The sequence below is a fragment of the Saimiri boliviensis genome, chromosome 14, assembly GCF_048565385.1.
Source record: "Saimiri boliviensis isolate mSaiBol1 chromosome 14, mSaiBol1.pri, whole genome shotgun sequence".
Classification (NCBI taxonomy): Eukaryota; Metazoa; Chordata; class Mammalia; order Primates; family Cebidae; genus Saimiri; species Saimiri boliviensis.
The window spans coordinates 21,993,437-22,008,912 of NC_133462.1; the positions used below are offsets into that span (position 1 = coordinate 21,993,437).

Below are 15,476 nucleotides of genomic sequence, written 5' to 3' on the forward strand. Positions count from 1 at the left end.
TAGCTTTGATGACACATAGTTACTGTGTGTCTGTGCTGGTGCTGGGACCCTGTCCTCCAGGGCTATATATGGCCTTTCAGAAGAGACTTAAATTAAAAAATTGTAAGTGTTAGAGGTCTCTGAAGATTCGTCTAGACCACCCAGGGAACACAGAGAAGGGACTTAGCCCAGGGTTGCGGGGGTAGAAGGGGGTCATCCCTGACCCCCAGAAAAGTGTGTTTGGGGGCAGGAGTCAGTTCCAGGAGGGAGGGGCTGGGAGAGCGCGTGGGGTGAGTGGTGGAGATGGCCCCCACCAGTGAGCTGTGCTCTGCTAGAGGTTTACCTCCATCCTGAGGACACCTAGAGGCCACTGGACATGAAGGGAAGCCTGATGAGGTTTGCCTTTCCTAAAGACCCCCAGCTGCTATCCGGGCAGGTGGACTCGAGGCCTGGAGGCTGCAGGGGTTATCCAGGCTGGAGAGGCTGAGGCCAGATAGAAATGGGGGGTGCCGAGAGAGGTTATAGGGGGTGCCGAGGGAGGTTGTGGAGGGCAATGGCAGCTCTTGGCCATGGGTTGAACGTGGGAAGCAATGGATAGATGTGATAGAAGAGGGCGTCTAGGATGATGCCCGAGTCTCTGCTGAAGCAGCAGGAAGATGACAGCCGCATTGAGATGAGGGTATGGTGGGGGTTCTCACATGCTGAGCTCCAGGGTGCCCAGGACCTACAAGTGAGTGCAGAGGGAAAGCAGGGAGAGACTGAGGGAACCATCCCTTCTTTGAGGAGGGAAGGGGAGGGCTGGCAGTGTGATGGGGGCTGAAGAGAGAATTAGAAAGGGGAGAGGGGAGGGGAAGAGATGGGAAGGAAGTTCAAAATAGAACGCAAAAGCTGCTCTCCCTCCTCCCCAAGGCAAGGACTGTTAGGGCCCAGCAGGCAGCGTAGGGGAGGCTTGGCTGGAGGCGAAGAAGGGGCGAGTGAGGGGAGGATTCTTCACTTGTAGAGGAAGCTGTTTCTTGGTGGCCTCGGAGCGTCTTGCAGGAGGGGAGGGTGCATGGTGGAGGTTGGAGCTGGGATCCCCAGGTGGGTGTGTGAACTTGGAAAGAGGACGCACCTTCTCTTGAAAGGGAGGGAGGAGAGGACAGCTAGGGAGTCCTGGGAGTTTGGAGGAGGATAGGTGAGAGCGGGCCCATCTGCTGGCTGCTGTGCGCTCCAAGAAGTAGGAGTGGAATTCATTCATCTGCAGCAGCTCCCATAGTGGGCAGAAGTGGGGAGTAGAAATCTTAAGAAGCTGTGGGAAGTTGAGAGTAGCTCTCCTGCGGGTTCCCCTGCAGCTCACGGCAGAGCTAGGGCCTCACTGAGGTGGGTGAGGCTGTTGACTGGGGCTTGCTTGGCCGTCGCCAGCTGCGTGACCTCCCCGGCAGCGCGCAGTGTTCCTGGAGCAGTCACAGGCTGAGCCCGTGGGGATGGTGGGCACAGGGCTGAGGAGTCTACAGCACTGGAAAGAGTAGTGGCCACAGGGAAGGACAGGGATCTAAGCCAAACGGAGGCTCCAGGAAAAAGGAAGGGGTTGGAGGGTGGGGGCTCCTGGCCCACACCTGTATTGTCAGCTAGTGATCGTCACTGCATTTGAGAAGAGAGACCTGCTCGCTGATGGCGGGTTCCCCGGGCTGGCACCGTGGACAGTGGCAGTGGGAATGACACCCAGGGGACCGTGAATGGGTTCAGACCTAGGGAGCCTGAGCTGCTGGCCCCAGTCCCACCCGTGGCTCTGAACTCTCACCCTCTGGGGATAGGAGCAAGCGTTCTGGTCCCAGATGGGACTGCACCCGCCATGCGGCGGCATCAGAGGCACCTTCACGTTGATTAACAGCACGCCATCAGGCTTCAGGGCTGCCGCCGCCAGAGGAAGGGCGTTCATTCGAGAACGTCTCCCTGGGCTTGCGGGTTTGTTTTCTCCACATTCGCCAGAAGGTTCTGTGGCGTTGGGAAGGTGTTGCTGTGCTGCAGGATGCCTGCCTCATTTCCCAGTGACAAATGGCTGGCTGTCCCAGCTGTGCGGTGTCATGGAGACCGTGTGAGTCAGCGGCAGGCTAGCGTGGGCTGCTCCCATGACGTCCCCGAGGCCTCGCTGCCTCTGATGGGGATAGGGGGAGCCGCTGGGCCCCTCGCCTTCCTGCCATCCTTGCCTACTTCTGGCCCTCTGTCTAAGCTGCCTTGATGGAGGCCAGCTCAGGTGGGCTCCTGGCCAGGCTGAGGAGGAGGAAGAGGAGATGCAGGAGAAGTGCCCTTCGACAGAGGGGTGAGTGCCGGTCTGCATCCTCAGACACTCCAGCGTTGCTGATCTTGAGGGAGTTTGAGTCGATCCCTTTGTGAGAGCCATGGGTGGGCCTTTGGGAGCTTTGCTGCAGGTAGGTCATTTTTAGTAAAGGGAAAGGAGCTGGCCAGGGGTACACCGGGAACTCTCTGCCTTTGCAGAAGAGACCTTTGTGCAGAGGGACTCAGCTGGGCTGCCCACCTCTGTTCTCCAGGTCTCAGCATTACAGACCTCTCTGACTGGGTAGCCAGCCCCAAACCAAAAGGACTCGGGCCTCTCCCATCATTCCCTCCCATAGCACCCCAGCTCCCGCCCTTAGCAGCCCTCCTTCCGCTCCATCATTGTGTGTTTACTCGTACTGTGTTCCTCCCTCCAAAGTCTCTATGCTCCAGCCAACACGTACTTATTAGTGATGTGAAATGAACGAATGGACATTTACCATTATGGACAGCAGCTCATTAAGGTTTTTACAGTGTTATCAAAGCAATGTGTGCCCTTGGTTTAAAAGGCCACTAGTACAAAATCACTGCAGGAAAGCTAGGTTATCATGAAACCAGCGACTCCTGCCAGCTCATCTCTCTCCACCCCAGCCCTCCCCAAAGTGAATTTTGTGGACTATTTCTGTGCCCCCACCCATCTTTTAATCATATGATTATTGCCGGTTCTTCCACAGGTTCCGTTTGCCTTCTTGTCATACACCCTTGAGCCTCCTTTAGCTCTTGCTCCATAAATTTTCCACCCCATCTTGCCTTTGCCCTAGCTGAGGCTGCACAGGTGGGGGCCTGCTCTCTCTGCACATCTTTTCTCCGAGCCCTGTCTTCACCTCCTGACTTCTGTGGCTGTTTCCTTGTTAGGGTATGTAACATTTCCATTGCATTCATGTGAGCAGTAAATCTTACCTGTTTTGGGGGAGACATTAACTCTAAAAGGTGAAAAAAAAAAAACCGTAAAACTGTGTTTCCGTGATCACTATGACTGTGGTCTCTGCAGAGCTAAGGAATATATCAGGGCAGGAGTGCCTTCTCTTGGGTCAAATGTCACAAGCCCAGGGCCTCCCTGAAGAGGAGGCTCCCAGCATTAAGAGCATACAGATTGTTTTTCTTATATAACCATCAGTTGTACAAAATCACTTCGTATTTTAGTTTATTCTCTGTTTAAAGAATGGTTTTCTTTATTTTTTAATTAAAATTTTTTTTTCAATAGAACAAAAGCAACGTATGTGTATTGTTGAAAGTTAGAAAGTTCACATAAACAAGAATTCCTCTAGTTCCCCTTAAAACATCCCAGATGTAGCCAATATAGTTCCCATCTCTTACCTGGGTATTGTGATGGTTTTCCCCCAGATACTGAAAGGCTGGGTTGTACCACAGCATCCCAATTCTGGATTTGTATGGTCGTTCCCTTGTGGTGGCAGTTAGCTTGTTCCTCTATCCCCATATTTCTTGCAAACTGAAAGTTAGATCTAAAGCCATGGAAGTTTAAAACATTTGCAGGAATACATCCCAGGTGATGTGTATTTCTTATTGCACCACATTCAGACAAATAATATTTAGCTGATCCACAATCAGTGATACTAAAGGGTTAACATTTTCCCCCTTGACCTGCAAAGTAATCTGCCTGGTGTTACTTTGGTACCATGTGAATAAATGCAGCCTTCCTAATACATATATTTGTTTTGTTTTTCCTGGAGTTTTAATTTGCCTTTCTTTTTACTTATTGAGAGAAGAAGCATATATCTTCTTCACCATATCATTGAGAGCTTTAAGCTTCTTATTGATTTTATCTGCAGAAAGGAATCCATGCCATTCTTTTTGTGGATGTTTTTCTCATCCACGTACTTCAAGTTCTCATTTCTACTGATTGCTTTCTAGGCTTGCTGTCCAGCATCTGATTATCCTTTTGGATTGACTCTAGCTTTAAAAAATATCCCATTATATCACCTCTTTCTCTTTATTGGCTTGTGCTTTCTCCCTGTCCCTCCCTCCCCACCCTTCTACCCTTCTCTCTCTGCTGGAGTACATCCTTAATTACTTCCCCTATTTCTGAGTTTTTGAAAGTCTGAAAAGGACTAGTTTATTTCTGTATTTGATTAGTAGTTTGTCTGGCTGTGGAGTTCTATTATTTTTGCACGGAGTGCAACAAAAAGGGGGTGAGTGTAACACAGTGGGTCACGCGCCCTTTGACATTGTTTCAGCTTTGTGGCCGTCTGTGAAATTGGAATGTAGTACCTGTTCCAGGTTGGTTCCGTGAGAAACTGAGTCTCTGAGCCGAGTAGGCAGGAAGCGTATTGAGGAAGGCTCTCGGGATCAGCACATGTGGTGGAGTGAGGGAGCAGGCTTGGGCCGTGATACTGTCACAGGGGCATCTTGGCTGATCCCATGGGGACCTTTGGCACTGGAGTGGCTCCCAGAGATGTCCCCAGTTGAAGCAAGGGAGCTGAATCTTGGTTCCCTCCATTGAATCAAGGAGATCAGTCAAGGGGTATGGCCCCAGGGGATGAGTTGGGCAGTGCACCCAGCATCTACTGCAACTTACAGGACCTAGCATGGAGTGGGTCCCCAGTACATGGCAATTTAAAATGAAGAGAGGCTATATTTGTCTGCTGAGATTTCTCTAGCTTTGTGGGCCTGTCGTGAATACTGGGGGGTAATGTTTTGATGAGAATTAAGACGTCCTACCTAAGGACATCAGAGCACTCCGCCTGGCTTTGGGGTGGGAGGTGTGGATGAGGTGGTGTCTGTAGGCTTTTCATTTCATTTGAGTTTCTGGAACAAGTGTACCCAGCACTTACTGTGTGCCAAGCACTGTCCTTAGTGCTTTAAAAACACCAACTCCGTTCTCATTGCAAACCTACAATGAAAACAATGTTCATATCTCTGTTTTTCAGATGGGGAAATCGAGGCACAGAGTAGGGATCTCAGCCACACCACTGGGAAGGGGTGGAGCTGGACTGGAGCCCAGAGCCTGTCTCCCAGGCCCGTACTCTGAATGCCTGAGCATGGCTGCCCTTTCGGTGCTCGCAGATCCAGGGTTATTTTGGATGGGTGGAGGTAGAAAATGAATACTTATTCGGCTCTCTCTGTGGGTCTTACTTGCAGATGAGCTTGATTGCGACCACCAGAAACCTAACCACATTTGGGCAAATTAACTCCAGTTTGTTGAGAGGACCTGGGAGCCCCAGGAGTCCAATTGCGAGAGGCACAGCCCAGCTGGGGACAGCAGGGTCTCCTGGTTGTGACTCTCCTGCCCATATAGACCACCACTCTCCCATCTGTGGCTGCCTCCTTCTCATCTGCTCCTTGTCTCCTGCCTGTGTTTGCAGTCCAGCTGTTCCCACATTTGTACCTGCACACACACAGCTGGAATAGCTTCAGTCCCGTCATCCGACCCTGTCTCCCACCTGTGGGCAGGTGGGTGAGGGTGGGGAGGAAACAAGGCCTCTTCAGCCAACAGGGTAGAGCCTCGGAAGGCAGCAGGCTTAGGATTATGGCCCAACAGCCCTGCCATGTAGATTTCATCCCCTTTCCATGCATGGGGAAACTGAGGCTGGGGGAGCAGCCTGTGGCAGGCTGCAGCAACTGGGCTTCTTCCCCACCCACAGCAGCTTCCAGATCTTATCCCTGGAAACAGCCTGCCTGCCGGCTGGTGTTACAACAGATGAGCAGCAGCTCTGCTCCCCGCTAGAGGTTTTCTTCTAGACTCTTCTATGCATCTTGTCACTCCTGGGCCTTGGTGGCCCCACTCTGGCCCCGAGTGGTCGCCGGCAGGCCTCACACAGCACCCCTTCCCCACTGTGCAGGGTGTGGCAGGCCCTGAGGTCTCCCTGAAGGGCTCCAGCCTGTGCCTCTTGAAAGTTGAAAGTCACTGACTTGCTTTGTTCTTCTGTCTCTGAAGCCGAGTGTTTAAGACGGACATGGAGCTGGAGGTTCTGCGCTACACCAATAAAATCTCCAGTGAGGCCCACTGTGAGGTAAGCACCGGGTCCGGCTGAGTGGGAAACGTGGTGTTGCTGTGTGGGGTGAGAGAACCCAGTGAGAGTGAAGAGTTTTCGGGTGGGCTCTAATCCCCAAAGGGCACACAAGAGGTAGGAAGTTTTACATAGGGATGGTTCTCCTTTCTGTTCCCTGGTGGACACAGGGCAGGGACAGGAGAGGCTCTGCCCCAGTTCCTCAGCTTAGGGCACCTGCCCATCATGGCTGTCATGGACACTAATCCTCAGGAAATTCTCCAACAAAAAGTCCCAACTCTGGGAGGGTAGGGTGCTCCTTCCTGATATCCCAGCAGTTCTCGCCTTATTTTAAAGAATCTTTTGTCCTTAACTATAGTTCAGGCACACTTATTACCATCATCCGTTTTCTGAAAACTTCTTCCAAACCTTCCCACTCTTCCATAACTTCCCACTTTACTGGAGGAATGAGACCAAATAAGGAAACATGTGTCTTGAAAGATGAGGACAGCCCAGCATCTGCTCGGGAACGTTGCAGTTTTGTGTTAGGAAACAGACAAGGGTAATTGATGGGCAGCGTACTCTCTTGTACGAGTTAATGTTCTCCATGTCTTATGAAAGTTAAACAAAGGAGTCCTTTTAGTGATCATCATCGCTTTCATAGCATTAAGTATTCACCAAGTGCCTCACGGTTAAATCCTCACTGTCCTCGGGCTGCTGGTGGCTTCTGAGCTCTAACTCGAGCCTTGGCATTTATCGGCTTCCAAATGGAAGTGCTTCCTTGCAGTTTAAATAAACCGTGTGGATTGTGGAGCTTTTAAAAAGTTCTGATTTGTCACATGACTGTAGCACTGCATGCACATATCATTCCTTTTTTCTTTTTTTAAAGAAGAGGTGCTTTTGAAGAAGTGCTGTGTGTTATTTATCACACTGTGTTACTGATCTGCTTGATACAAATGTCTTTACTTAATATCTGTCCTCCAGGTAATGAAAGCTGTAAAAGTGGGAATGAAAGAATATGAGTTGGAAAGGTAAGCCACCATGTTTCTCCGGGTAAAGATTAAAAGGTAAAAACCAGTAATTTATGTTCCCCGAGTAACAGATGAGACGCCACAGCGGCACACACACCTCGAATGGCGATTACGAACAGGGCTTCAGGATCACGGGCGAGGATTATTTTTCTTCTGACTGCGGCCCCCTCCCTGGCTCTTGGCAGTGTTTGATGTAGCGGTCTTCAGTGCCTTTTCAGGGTGGTTTAGTGCTCTACCATTCTACTCTCAGACTTTGTTTCTGCCATTTGCAGGAAACTTTACCAAATTGCCGCTCTTTTGACTCTGAAAGCCTCCAGTAAAACAGCTTGCCATTTTTATGTGTAAACATTGCCATTATGTCTGCTGTGCTCAGGCAACTAGGTCAAGGGATGGTTAAACGGCCCATAAAGAGCTCTGAAGAGCTCCACCGGCCTTCCGCTCCTGTTAGGCCTGCGGCGAGCTGGTGCCACCCGGGGAGCTTCCTGCGGCTGCCCAGCCATGGCAGGTGTGGCCTGACCAGCTCAGCCCCACTCCAGGACCCAGGGGTCAGTGTGCTGTCACCCATGGTACAAGGAAACCTTTGGGTCAGACCCAAACTGCCTCAGTGCTCAGTGGCTCCCTTCCCACCCGTGTCCCCTGGGGCAGGAGGCCCCCAATCGGGGACCTCCCACCAGTGTTGGTGCCACCTGGAAGCTCTGGGGAGGTGACTCCGAAGAGGCTGCCATTCCCCTGTCCCCACCCCAGGCCTGCCTTTCCTGACTGTCCTTGTGAAAGTTTCTGGTGTCCCTTCCCTCCTTACAGAGCCCAAGTCCCCTCTAGATGTCCTCAGGGCTTGCTCTCTGGCAGGGCCCTGGCCCTGGGGGTGCTGGCTCCATATCAGCCTCCCAGCCCTCCTGACCTCCCTGCTTCATCAGTGGGGTGCAAGGCTGAGGTTGGATGGAGCGCGCTGTGGGCTGCTTGGACGCTTCCGTTCACTGTGGGTGTGCTTGGGGGATGGGCATCTTTCTAAAGTCTCACCCTGGAGGAGTTCTGAGCAGGTAGCTGTGTGCTCCTTTCCTTACCCTACCCAGGAGGAGGGTGAAATGGCCTTGCCTGGATGCTTGGCACCCCAGGAGGGGGCACGTAACACACGTTCATCAAAAGCCCAGCTCTGTCAGCTGGGGAGGTTGGGAAGGGCTCGAAGAGCTACCCCAGCACTGGCTTCTGTTCGGTCTCCTGCTGCAGTGCGGCGTCTGTGGCCTGGCATTCCCAGGACCCCTGCACCCTCCGAGGATCTGGGATGGGAAGTGTGTTGGGGGGCTCCTCTGGCAAGGTGGGCTGGACAGTGGGTCCCTCAGATTGGCACTGCCCCAGAAACCCGCCCGGCTTGAGTTGAATCATAGTGACCCATCGCTGATGCTTCAAATAAAAATAACTGAGAAATTGGGGCTGAGCCCCGTGTGGAGCCCTGCCGTCCAGGTGGTTCCTAGGAGGGGCCCAGAGCCTTCCTCCCCACAGTGTCCCAGAGCCTGACCCTGCCCAGTCTGGGCACAGGGCTGCGTTAGCTGCGTGGGCTTTGGGTCAGGGGCCAGGGGCCCTGGAATATCCCCTTCTCCTTAGCCCTCCTGCCTTCTAGGTAATGGAGGTCTCTCTCTCTTTTTTTTAAACAGGAAATTTCTATATTCAAAATAACAGAAAAGTATAATGAACTCCAAAGTCCCCATCAGATTTTTGTGTTTACTTTTGTTTGTAGAGCATTTTAAAGCCAAATCCTAGACATCATGTCACGGTATTTGTAAATACTTCAGTAGGTATTTCAGTTGATGAGAACTTTTTTTTTTACTTGTACATAACCACCATGCCAATATCACATCCACTATCACAAATTAACTGTAACTCCTTAATGTCATGAATATCTAGTCCATATTGATCCTGAACTCTTTTTAGCATTGGTTTGTTCAGGTCGGGATCCACACAGAGTCTACACAGTACACTTGGCTGCTGTTGGAAGCAGGGTGTTGTGAAGGTGAGCTCTGGGCAGATCTCACCTGTCTGCAAACTGCCCGACCCTCTCCACCCCCATCCCAAGACCCCGGGTTGGCCTCGCTGCTGCTTCTGTGTGGACCAGGGTAGCTCAGGGAGAGATGAGCTCGAAGCCAGAGGCCATAGTTGAGTGCGCCAGGAAGCTCTCAGCTGGGAGCAGCCACCTGAAGGGTGCTGATGGCATCAGGTCAGCTCGTGTGCCTGCTGTGCTCATGCTGTGCACCTGCCGTGCACGCTCATCTGAGGCTGACGACAGGACATATGGGGGAAACAGTGCCTGCCGGGGAAGCTGTCCGATCTGTGGGCCCCTGAGAGCTTAGAGCAGTGGGTGCGGATGGGGACTGAGATAGCAAGAACGAGAGATGGAGTCTGTTCCTGAGGGGACCGAGTGGGGAGAGAAGGGTCACCCCCTCTGAAGGTGGTGGGAAGATGGGTGTCTTGGGGGATGGGTGTCAGGGAAAAGTGTCACATCATGGGGTATCTCTGGCCAGATTTGAGGAGGGTACCCCTGATTGCTGGTGCCGAGGCTGAAGCCTCTGGGGCCATCTGCAGCCAGGAAGGTGGGCTGATACTTCTTGCGCCTTGAGCTCGCTCTCCAGGGCAGGATCACACAGTGACGCAGTATTGTGGTCCTTGTCCTGGAGAGCCTGGAGGCGCCTTCTTGGGGACCACGTCTCATTTATCTGCATGGTGTCTGACCTACCGTGGGTGTCGGGAAACATCTGGGTGGGTTCAATAGATGGATGGAAAAGAGAAGAAAAGTTTTAAGCTATTTTTTGGCATCTTCTGTGTCACTGGGAACTTGAGAATTCTTAACTAGTCGGGGAACAAAAATCTCTTCTAAAGCCAGGGTTTTTGGTTGCCTGGGGGTGTGGCCCTTTGAACACAGGCTCAACTGCTGCCAGGGAAGGCGGGGGGGTGGGGGGGGCGGGCAGCTGTTTACTGCTGTGTCAATCGCTGACTCACTGGGTTCAAAGGAAGCCAGCCGCTCTTTTATATTTGTCGATAGCACCCGGCAAACAAGGTGGGCGTCCCTAAGACCTCAGCCCTGCACAGGGACATGGTACAGAAAGGCAGGGAGCTCTCCATTTCAGGACTAGGGGTAAGAGTAGGGTTGGTTTTCTCGAGGTGGACACACTACCCAGCCCAGGACTTGAAGAGATACTGGCCCAGAGCCCCAGTTCTAAGCCTCATCTTTTTTGTTTGTTTGTTTTATTATCTATGATTTGTTATAAAATCTTGAGGGCATCTTAAAAAAAAAAAAAGGTGAGCGGATGGCATTTATGAAGACTCCTCCCCAGTGCGGCGCCTGGGAGCGAGGGTTCAGAGGAAGTGAAAATCATTTTCCCCAATTGAGGTGTAGTAAATTGTGTTAAACCAGTAAGTCATCCACGTTGGGTAAATCGGGTGCTAACAGCATGCCCAATCAGGCCGTCCGTTTTTCCGCCTCCTATTATTTCATGTTAGTGGCGTAACCAGCTTGTAGCCAGCTGGCGTGGGGCTGGCAGCCGGATCCATTACCTGCAATCGCTAATTTAGAGCATGCTCCATTGGCTGTGTAAGCGGGTCCCAGCTCACATTTGCCACAAGGAGATTAATAACTCAATGTGTTTGACAGCCTGGGGCCTTAATTGAAGTTATGCTCTTTCTCTCCGAGCTGTGAGTGGGGCATTTGGGGCTCTTTCGTTTCCAGGGGGTCATGAGAATCATGGGAAAGGGAGAGGATCTGTGTGGTGTAACCAGGACCATATGGCAGTGTCCCCTCCCCAGCTGGGACCCGCTGGAGACCCTCTGCAGGCCTGGGCTTTTCTGGACTTTCCTGCTACAGGCAACAGTCCTCAATTGCAGCCTCCTGTCCCCATCAGTCCCTTGTGGGTGACGGGCTTGCCCAGCTGTGCTCCTTCTCGTTCAAGGTCTTGGTGCTTTTCTTGCTCTTCAGCTAGATGGGGTGAGTTGTGATTCTGTGTGCCCAGCGCTGCTCAAGTGCAGATGGGCTGGAGAGAGGGGATGCAGCCTGAGGGTCTCCCCCCACCATAAACATGCCCCAGATGCCATGCACACACCACACATGCCACATACACAACACACATGCCACACCATACATACCACACTCCCACACCACACATCCCATACACGCCACATACATCACACACATGCCCCCACCACATACCACATACGTGACACCCACACCACACCATACACAACACACACCCACACCACATATCCTATACATGCCACATAAACCACACACATGCCCCCCACACCACACACCACATGCACAACACACACACACCATACACACCACACACACCACACCACACATCTCGTACACATCACATACACCACACACATATCATATATACCCCCTACACCACACACAACACAACACACACCCCATACATGCCACATATACCACATGCATGCCATGCACATGCCTCCCACTACACACACACCACATACCTCATACATGCCAGCCACACCACACACACACCACACGCCACACATAACACACACATCATACACACCACACACACCACATATATTCCACACTTGCATGCTACATACACACCCCTCACACCACACACACGTCATATACCACACACCTCCCACACCCCCACACATACTATACACACCACACACAACACACATGCTGCATAGCACGCAACACACATGCAACACACCCCCCACCATACACACCACAAAAACACCACACGTGCCACACCACACGTGCCACATACCACACAGCACAACAGATGCAACACACACCCCACACATACACACTGCCCACACCATATGAACCAGACACACCACACACATCCCTCACTACACACACCACACACCCATGCACCATATACACCACACATACACATCCCTACACATCCCCTCCACATACCACACACAGCATATACCACACACAGACCACACACTACATACATATGGCATGCCATACACACCACATACACCGCACATCCCACTCGTCGCATGCCACATGCACCTACACACCACCCACCCACGACACCCACCCACCCACCCACTCACACCACACACATGCACCACAGCCATACACACACACCACATCATACATACCACACACCACACACAGCACGTACCCACCATACCCATACCTATACTACACACCATACACACACCACCCAGCACATGCATCGCATGCACGGTGTGTACCACACCCATAGACATACCACATACATACCTGCCCCACACACAGCCACCCAAGCTGAGCATGCTGGAGTGAGGGTGGAGCTCTTTGTGAATCCACCCTGGGAGCAGGTTGCAAAACTCTTGCTGCATTCTTGTTAAACAGGACAGATTTTTTTCTGTCTTTTTTCCTTGTTTTAATACTAGAAACTTCCACTTCAATAAGGACAGCCAGGAAGTGAGAGAGTCTGTGGGCATCCCTGCCAACCCATAGTGCTCAGAGCTGCAGAGGGCATGGGGCTGCAAACAGGCCAACCCTCCAGGGCCATCTCTGCTCACTGCCACCTCTGCCTCCCAGGCTCAAGTGATCTTACCACCTCAGCCTCCCAAATAGCTGGCATGACAGGTGGATACTACCATGCCCAGCTAATTTTTTTATTTTTTGTAGAGACGGAGTTTTGCCTTGTTGCCCAGGCTGGTCTAGAGCTCCAGAGCTCATGCATTCCTCCTGCTTTGATCTCCCACAGTGCTGGGATTATAGGCGTAAGCTACCATGCCCACCCTGGCACCCTCTGCTTTTCGTCTGAGTCCCTCTTGTGCAGTGACCCCTGAAGAACTGTCTGTTGGATACCTGTGCCTGTATGGCCCTCCTCCCATCTGAGGCTACATGGGGCTGTGCTGCTGGGCACTCTGGGCGGATGGTGAGGCACCCTCTGTGTCTCTGATCAGGGTTGGGGCCCCTCACGGGGCACGCAGAGGATCCAGGTTTCATTGGAGACAAATGTCACCAGGAGGTCCCCGTCTTCCTCCAGAAGGCCCCAGAGATGCAGTCTTCATCATCCAGGTACAGTCTGACCTAATCTGCTCTCAGCCTGGGCAAATGTGGGCATTAATGAGGTTGCCATCCATGTGGCCACCCCCACAGAGAGTGAGTTTTCTTTGAGGGCTGTTTGGAACAAGTCTGGGTCCAGGCGGGGACCTGCTGTTTGTCTGTGTGCAGGGCCCTGCACCCACCGAGCAGACACATCCTTTCCCTGGTGGCCGTGTTGACGGGTGAGGGCACTAGCGCAGCCCATTCAGAGAGGAGGGCCCCTTCAGACCCAGTTCTGGGCTGGAGAAACACCCTCTTTGCCTTAGGTGGCTTGGAATGGGTTTACTGCTAGCACTGGGCTGTTGCAGATGGGCCCCAGCCTATCATGAGAGCAGCCAGGAAATCCCATCTGCATGTCCACACCCTAGGAGGGCAGTCCCTGAGTCCTGCACCCTGGCCAGCCATGCCTCGGGGCATTTGAGCTGAGCCCTTCAGGAGAGCCAGGGCTGTCTTGGGAGAATTCCCGAGCCCAGAGCCGGTTCTACCTTATCTGAGCTATCCGATGCTGGCAGGCCAGGTCCTGTGTGCCTGGCCATCCCGCTCCGTCTACACCACCTGACATGAGGGAGGGAGCCAGGGAGCAGGCGAGTGTAGAGAGTCTGTCCACCTGAGATTCAGCAGAGCCAGGCATCCAAGAATGAAGCTGGGGTTCCCAGGGTAGGGGTGAGAAGCTGTGGGACCCTGTGGCTTAAAGCAGGGATGGCTCATTTTGCTTCTTAGAGTAACTGAGGAATGGGAACTTGGAGAAAACCAGCATGGTGTCCAGCCAGAAAGCTGGACAGAGAACCAGAGAGAAGAGCTTTCTGCAGAAATGTAGCCTGCTCGATGAAGAACTAATTAGAGATTTGGGGCAAAACCAACAGAAATAGTGGTTTTCACCCAGCTTTTCAATGCTGGGTGAATTGCTCCCGGATAATCACAGTAGGTATCATCAGGAACAGTGGTGCCTGTGGACACCTTTATGGATTTTCCTCTAACGTTTCACCATAAACCTGATATTACCGTCCATGGTCACTACACGCTCAGGCCTGTAGTCTCAGCACTTTGGGAGGCCAAGGCAGGAGGATTGCTTGAGGCCAGGAGTTCAAGACCAGCCTGGGCAACATAGGAGACCTCTGTCTCTACAAAAAGAAAAAAAAAATTAAATTAGCTGGGTGTGGTGACGCACCCCTGCAATCCCAGCTGCTTGGAAAGCTGAGGCAGGAGGATTGCTTGAGCCCAGGAGGTTAAGGCAGCAGTGAGCTGTGATCACACTCCTGCACTCCCACCTGGGCGACAGAGTGAGACTCCATCTTTAAAAAAAAGAAAAAAAATCCCCCCCAAACCTGATGCTGACTGTTGATTTCAGATAAATATTATTTATCACAAGTTTAAGGAAGTAGCATTGTCTTCCTGGCTTACTAGATTTTTTTTTTTTTTTTTTTTGAGACGGAGTTTCACTCTTGTTACCCAGGCTGGAGTGCAATGGCGCGATCTCGGCTCACCGCAGCCTCCGCCTCCCGGGCTCAGGCAATTCTCCTGCCTCAGCCTCCTGAGTAGTTGGGATTACAGGCATGTACCACCATGCCCAGCTAATGTTTTGTATTTTTAGTAGAGACGGGGTTTCACCATGTTGACCAGGATGGTCTCGATCTCTTGACCTCGTGATCCACCCGCCTCGGCCTCCCAAAGTGCTGGGATTACGGCTTACTAGATTTTATCAGGAAAGGATGTCGAATTTTATCAGCTGTGTTTTTGGCATCTCCCTTGGCCTTTTGCACGTGTATGTTTAAGCAACCAATAAACTTTTTATTTTAGAATAGTTTTGGATCACAGAAAGGTTATAGGAACATTAGAGAGTTCCATGTATCTGGCACCCATTTCCCTTATTATTATTATTATTTTGAGACAAAGTCTCGCTTTGTCTCCAGGCTGGAGTACAGTGATGTGATCTCGGCTCACTGCAACCTCCACCTCCTGGGTTCAAGCAAGCTTCCTGCCTCAGCCTCCTGAGTAGCTGGGATTTCAGGCATGTGTACCACACTTAGCTAATTTTTGTATTTTTAGTGGAGACGGGGTTTCACCATGTTGTCCAGGTGATCCACCCACCTTGGCCTCCCAAAGTGCTGGGATTACAGGCAGGAGCCATCATGCCCGGCCCATTTTCCCTATTATTTA

At 51.9% G+C, this 15,476-nt stretch overlaps 1 protein-coding gene across 1 annotated transcript in view; it reads left to right on the forward strand.

Annotated features, from left to right (window-relative positions):
* Positions 1-15,476, forward strand: part of PEPD (peptidase D) — a 130,192-nt gene that overhangs the window by 48,754 nt on the left and 65,962 nt on the right. The window contains exons 8-9 of the mRNA XM_003937320.4: positions 6,188-6,263; positions 7,224-7,270. Coding sequence (XP_003937369.1) covers positions 6,188-6,263; positions 7,224-7,270 — 123 coding nt within the window. The remainder of the gene's footprint in view (positions 1-6,187; positions 6,264-7,223; positions 7,271-15,476) is intronic.